The sequence below is a fragment of the Leptonychotes weddellii genome, chromosome X (assembly GCF_054177405.1).
Source record: "Leptonychotes weddellii isolate Sample4059 chromosome X, ASM5417740v2, whole genome shotgun sequence".
Taxonomy (NCBI): domain Eukaryota; kingdom Metazoa; phylum Chordata; class Mammalia; order Carnivora; family Phocidae; genus Leptonychotes; species Leptonychotes weddellii.
Genome location: NC_138385.1, coordinates 15,593,093 through 15,599,969, shown reverse-complemented (window position 1 = coordinate 15,599,969; position 6,877 = coordinate 15,593,093). Strand labels below are relative to the sequence as shown.

The 6,877-nt window shown below is 41.6% G+C and overlaps 1 protein-coding gene across 1 annotated transcript; it reads right to left on the bottom strand.

Annotated features, from left to right (window-relative positions):
* Positions 1 to 801: 801 nt before the first annotated feature.
* Positions 802 to 5,821, bottom strand: USP26 (ubiquitin specific peptidase 26). Its single transcript, XM_006739069.3, has one exon. It carries the CDS (start codon positions 5,819 to 5,821, stop codon positions 3,047 to 3,049), a length of 2,775 nt encoding a protein of 924 aa, XP_006739132.1. The 3' UTR covers positions 802 to 3,046.
* Between the last annotated feature and the right edge of the window lie 1,056 nt (positions 5,822 to 6,877).

Below are 6,877 nucleotides of genomic sequence, written 5' to 3'. Positions count from 1 at the left end.
GTGGGGAAGCCCCTAGAAGCTGGGAAAGGTGAGGAAATGGATTGTCCCTTCAGAGCATCCACAAGGACTGTTGCCCTGCCAACATCTTGATTTTAGCCCAGTGATACCCATCTTGGACTCCTGACTTCCAGAACAGTAAGATATTAAGGTCGTGTTGTTTTAAGTCCTTAGGTTTGCGGTAATTTGTTTCAGAAGCAATGAAAAACTAATACACTGTTAAAGAAAGTTTTTATATCCATGGATTATTTAGAAACCTGACCTGGGGGCCCCTGGGTGGCTCAGTCGGTTAACTGTCTGCATTCAGCTCAGGTCATGATCCCAGGGTCCTGGGATCTAGCCCCATGTCAGGCTCCCTGCTCAGTGGGGAATCTGCTTCTCCCTCTCCCTCTCCCTCTGCCGCTCCCCATGCTTGTGCTCTCTCTCTCAAATAAATAAATAAAATCTTTTTAAAAATAATTAAAAAAGAAACCTGACCTGGGGGTGCTTGGGTGGCTCAGTTGGTTGTGCGCCCGACTCTTGATTTCTCCTCACGTCATGATCTCAGGGTCGTGGGATCAAGCCCCACAACCCAGTGTGGCGCCCACTTAAGATTTTCTCTCTCCCTCTCCCTCCGCCCCCCCTCCCCCAAATACATACATACATACATACATACATACATACATACATACATACATAAAATCTTAAAAAAGAAACCTGATCTCTAAATTAGAGAACTGATAAAAATTCACTAATAAGTAACAGTCACTGAGTCACTTAATAATTATTTTAATCTTTTATTTAAATAACAGTATAGCAGGGTGAATAGTAGTATACAGCTGCTCATTGTGCACTCCAAATTGCTTCTCAAAGGACCATGATGGGTTCCACCCAAGCCATCTGTCCAAAAGGACAGAACTTCCCTGTCATAGATCTCCCAACCATCTTCTTCACCTTTTGACTTACCCTGCATTTTGGAAGTGCTATATGCCGAAGAGCAGCATACCAAACATTCCTAAATCTCAAAACTGCTCGCATCTTCATGTTCCTTTCAAAGCAAAATAACTTTTCGTTCACTCTTACCAAACCTCCTGCTTTGATGCCTATGTGACTGAACTCAGACTGAGCTCTTCTAGAGAAGTCAAAAGCCTGAAATTTCAAAACCGAACTAGCACTCTTCTCCTCATAAGTGTAACTCCAGCCTTATCCTTCAACCACCCCAGCTGCTGAAGAACTACACAAGTCGAACAAGTTTCTCATCATTGTGTCTGCCGCACTTTCTTCCATGAGACTGATTAATTCAATCTAGAAAGCGCCCCCTCCCACATCTACCTCAATAATCTCCAGGTCTCATTCAGACCTCCTTCTCGATACACTGTGCTGTGAACAACAGAATTCCCTAACTTTTGAATCTGGTTTTCCCCTTACAGGGCATTTTCTAACTTTCCCACGCCACTATGTTCCAGCTCACCTCTTTAAGGGTCTCTGGGATTAAAAGCATCAAGAAGCTGTTGGATTAATTACAGCCAGACCAAGACCAGACCCCATAAAGGGGGACACCCACGCTGGTAATGATGGAACCAAAAATTCAGTCCCTCCATGGGACGTGAGAAAGCCTCTTAGTATGAGTAATTTATAGGTAATTTGTTCCGAACAAAGGTACAAGGTGTTACAGGTTCCCTGCCTCAGAGGTGGAAAAAGGCTAGGGGACAGAGATGGCACCTATGTACTATCAGAATTCCAAATTCCTAAATCACATGGAGTTCCAACAGTATATGACCACCTCGGGATCCATGAGGTTTTACCCCGAAGCAGATCAGCTCCAGGCACACATTTTATGACATTGTACTAAATAGGCACAAGCTGTATGGCATTGTATCAAATAGGTGCATGTTTTATGACCTTGTACAAAATCAGTAACAAGTAAGACTTCCAAATCCTACAAGTCCACTTTAAAGTATGCATTGTTTGTTTATTCCTTGAAGGAATAAGGCCAACATTGCTAAAAGATACGGAGAAATAAATCTAGAATTAGTCTTGCAATGTTGAATGCAGAGGATTGTTCAAGATAAAGTTCTGGTAAATCAATATTCCTTTGAGGCAAAGCAAGTGCCTCTCTGAGAAGACCAAAATGACACCAAGAACAGCTTGCTAGCAAACAGGAAAAATGGGTCAAGTTCTTAAGGGCAAATAAGTTCTCCATCCTTAGCTTGAGAGTATATAGCCCATTTGGCATCGAGGAAAAGGAGGAGTTTAGCAAACAATTTGGAGACTTGACCCGGTGTTACAGTCTCATTTGCATATGCCCAAAAGGATTCATGAGTTACCAACTTCATTTATTATTTATTGACAGGACAACAGCAACTGTTTTTTTTTTAATTGCTAGGACCTCAGCAATTGGTGTTTTTGTGGGTTTTTTGGTCAGGACTCCAGAAACTAAATTTTTTTCATCAAATCACTGAGTATGATCAGAAGAGTGATTTCTGTGTGTGTGTTTTGTTTTTTATAAGTTTCTGAAGGAAAGGCATACATGAATATAAGAAACAAAAAACATAATCAAACCCCTTTAGAAATATACGTAATTCAAATATACAACAGCAAAATCCACCAGGATATTCTAACACATGGCGGTAGTTCTCTAAATTTCTCAAGTATCAGACAAAACCTCCATCAAATTGCTGTTCCCTACCCCCAATCCACCTCAACGACAGTTTCTGAATTACTAGGTAGGGATGTGGTGGGACCCAAGAATCTACATTTCTAAGAGGTTTTTCCATGCTCCTGATGCTGCTGGTTCAAGGATTGCACTTAAAATCCCCTGCACTCAAATATGGAAGGCACGGTTCTAGCCTAGTAGAAAAGAACGCTTATCAGGTAGAACGGTGGGATTGAAGTGTCTGTATTAGGGTTAGGAATGGAGGTTTCTCCCTAAGTGTTTCTGCTTGAACTCTGGTCCTGGATGCCAACTGCCTCTTCATCTTTGGCTAGCGTTCAGAGTTTTTCTTCCATGGAGAAAGTGATGACCAATGAGGCAGTCAAGCAGATGTGTGCAACCAGGAGTCCGTTCCACTTATTTCTCCTGAGGGGTCTCCACTGTCTCTGTGTTACGAGACTGAGAGTTCTTTTCCCTTTTCAACAGCTCTTCAAAGATCTCATTGTGCATGTAAAAGAAGATGTAACCGGTGCAAAGCCTAGCCTCCTGCATCAGAGCTTCTTGGATACTTGATACCTGGAGATCGTTGTAAGTGAACCACACTTGCCTCTCAAAGTCGTAGGCATCGCTGATATAATGGCCTGAATTTGGGGTCTGCCCGAGATGGCTGACAACACCAACGAGCCGATAGGTGTAGAGATCGTTCATCTCGGCATTTCCTTTTGGTTTCTTGGCTTCAGTTTCTGTCTTCTCCATATCTAAAAATTGTTTGTTTCCAGGGTTTTCATTGGAACCCGATGCACCTAGGGAATTCACATTGGCCCCCTGGAGACTCAAGTCTGTAGGTCTCCTGAGGTTCTCCGTGTACCACTGGGCATGTGGCTTCAAAAGGGTTTGAAGCAGTGCCTGCTGAAGGGCTTGTTCGTAGAGCCTCATCCTTTCATCCTGCTGGGTATGTTCAGCCACTTTTTGGAATTCATTTGAAATTCTGTTTTTCTTACCATCATAAAAATCTTCAATGGTGTCAGCAACACTCTCAAAATCTGCAAACATATTAGTTTTCTCGTATTTCTTTTGCTTTAGATTTTCAGACGCTTCTTGAAGATAATTGTCTGCAAGGCGTGTTTCTGGACCACTGGTGGGTTTACCTTCATTGTCGTGGATCAGAGAATGGGACGTTTCTTCCAGATTCATCATTAAGCCAGCGGCTAATAGCTCTTTTTCAATGACTGCTCCATCTCCTGGGTTCATCAGTTTGGACTCTGTTGTATTCAGTCCGGAACATTTTCCCAGGTCTTTTTTCTGCTCTTTTCTGCGTGACCCTTCATAGAGAATCTGGCATTTTTGTGGTTCAGGCTCTTTGTCTGGCCCAGTGTGTGGAACTGGGAAAACACTGGATGCTGAGGTCAATTTTGTGGAAAGTGCTGGTGGACAAAGGTTTTCAGCACTCATCTTCTGGAAGACTTTCAGGATTTGGGAGTCCCTATTATGTGCATTCTTGCTCACAGGAAGAGGTGGTTTGGTACTTTCATTGCAATGAGATGATAACTTTAAATACTTAGAAATAACAACTTCCTGGTCATCCTTCCTTAGCGACCAAAACTCGTTAAAGATATAACGTTTCAGATGAACAATGAGAACCCTGGGGAGCCTACTGAATTTGTGCACTGCAACAGAACTCCTGTGCTGACATTTCTCACATCTATACTCAAGTTCTTCTGCTCCGAAGAAGAGATCAAAAGCAGACTGAATAGACACAGGGAGAGCTTTCATTCCCTGGGGAAGGTTGATGGAGAGGTAATTACTCACTTCTGTCTTGAGAACAACCTGACCACAGGCTTGACAAATAATAGAGCGCAGCAACTCAAACTCAAAATTAGTGATGACGGGACAAATGAGCACTCTGGTGGCAGCAGTGCCAGCAAAGACCTGTTGAGCTGAATTGTCCTCCTCGGATTCAATTTTCATCTTCCAAATTGTGTTTAATTTCTCCATGTTCTCTTTCATCTGAACCAAACAGTGGCCCAAAAACTCATGAGCATCATTTTGTATGTTGCCAGAGAAGATCTCTGCAACTGTTGAAATGGTTTTTTTAATATTCACAAGTAACCTCTCCTTGATTTTTATGTTATAAACATTTTTCAAAACAAACAGCTGTGCCAGGCACATGCTAAGAGCATCAAGGGAAATTTTACCCCATGGGAAATCCTGACTGAGTAAATCATCAGCAAATGATGGAATCGAAAATAAGGACTGTAAAACTGCATTCATGTAACAGGTGTTTCCCAAATTGGGGAGGCCTTGCCATAATTTCTCTGGGTAGAAGTTAAAGGTCTTCTTGAGTTTGTCCCACTCTGGGTCATCCATATTATACTTTGATGCCAACAGAAATGCCAAATATATTTTCTCAGACAGCATCTGAAGAAGACCTGCGCCATCCAGGCAAGGCTTTCCAGGAGAAACGGTCTTGATTAAGGGCTTGGCCTCTAATTTCTTATTCTTTTCTAACACTCCTAACATCAATTTTTTCTTCTCATTGTGGCTTACATACCTCAAGGGATTTGTCTGGGATTTCTTCTTCCTTACAGAGTTACTCTTTCGCGGGATTTTCCCATTCATCTCTGAACCAGATGATAGCATCCTTGTCTTCTTCCCGTATCCATTCTCTAGTAAATCTTTGCAACTAAGTTTTGATGAGTTTGATGCAAAGGAAGGCATCTTCTGAAGGTCAGGTGTTCCACTTCCTTCTCCTGTCTGAAAAGATCCACTATTTGGCTTCTTGCGTGCTTTGTGGAATGAGTTTTTGTTGATTTCCTTTGGTGTTGTCATGCTGGCAAAGATACCTGCATCCCTCCCAGGTCTCATGGATGGCTGAATATTATTTTGATGGACTCTATCCAGGAACATCTTCAACTCTTCAGCATCTCTGGAAGATAATCTTTCAATAAACAAGTAGCTATTGTTTTGGAAAGTTAAGTGCAGGTGATTTTGCTTTTCTCCATATGATCTAAGGACCACGTTTTTAATATTATTACTTAGTCGAAAAGTTACATGTTCTCCCGTGGTGAAATACACCACCAGTTTGATCTTCTTCTTTCTTTCTACTGTTTCAATGTGTGCTTCTTTGGACCTAGACATCCCCATCTTCCTGCTCCATATTTGGACAAAACCGTGTACCATTAGGGTGGCCATCTTTTCTTCACAAGTAAGTTACACGTATCCTGAATTACTGACAGTCTCAAAGTTCCAATTTGTTTTGCAAGGTCACTTTCGGCGACAGCACCAAGAACTGATTCTTTAGTTCTCTACAAGAATGGTTCTATTTTAGTATTGGTTTTATACTACAGTTTCTTCAGATTCTGGATGTCCAGCTATTTCGTGATAAAACCAATACCATTCAAGAGCTGTACCTGATGACATGAGGGAAGAATCTTGATTTCTATGGCAAGGCAGCTACTGGAAAAAAAATCAAGAAAAATCATTTAAGCTATCAGAAAAATGCTTGGATAGAACTCAAATTCTACTCCCATACACCAAATCTCCTTTCCACTACAACACTAGATTCCATTCTGATTAATTTCCCCACTTCAACTGAAATCATTAAACACTTGGAAGACTTTCAATACATAGCTGAAGAGCATAATGCACAGTGTCTCAAGCGTAGGCATATAATGTGCTAATCCTCCTGTCATAGAATGACCCCAAGGGGCAATTGTAATAAGTGAATAAGAGAGTGGAGGCACTAGGCTGCCCTCAAACCAATAACAGGTGAATAGCTCTTTATGTCCAGAAATCTACAGGACTTCATACACAGGCCACTAAATGTAAATCAATCTACCTCTTTCCAAATCCAGTTATGTTCCTTTCTTTCACGTGGCACAGTGTGAAGTCCACACGTTCTACCCCATGTGAGCACCTAACCTACCACTGCTTAAAGCAGATATCAAAGAATTCACTATCTCCAGCTCCAACAAGCCAAGATGACCTGGTATGCTCTAACCAATCCCGATTCTTATGATAAGTGTGAGGTAACTGAAAATTTAAAGCCATGTGGAGCAAGACCATAAAAAACAATTTTGAAAGTTAGTCAAAATTATGACTGAGACTAAGCTCAAGATTGTGTTTACTGTGCTTTACTATTAAACAAGCAAATGCAGGTAGTATAAATAATTTACAAGAAACAGGATATGATGAGTGGAAAGTTTCTCATGGGCTCCAATGCGGCTTCACTGTTCCTCTGGAGGCATG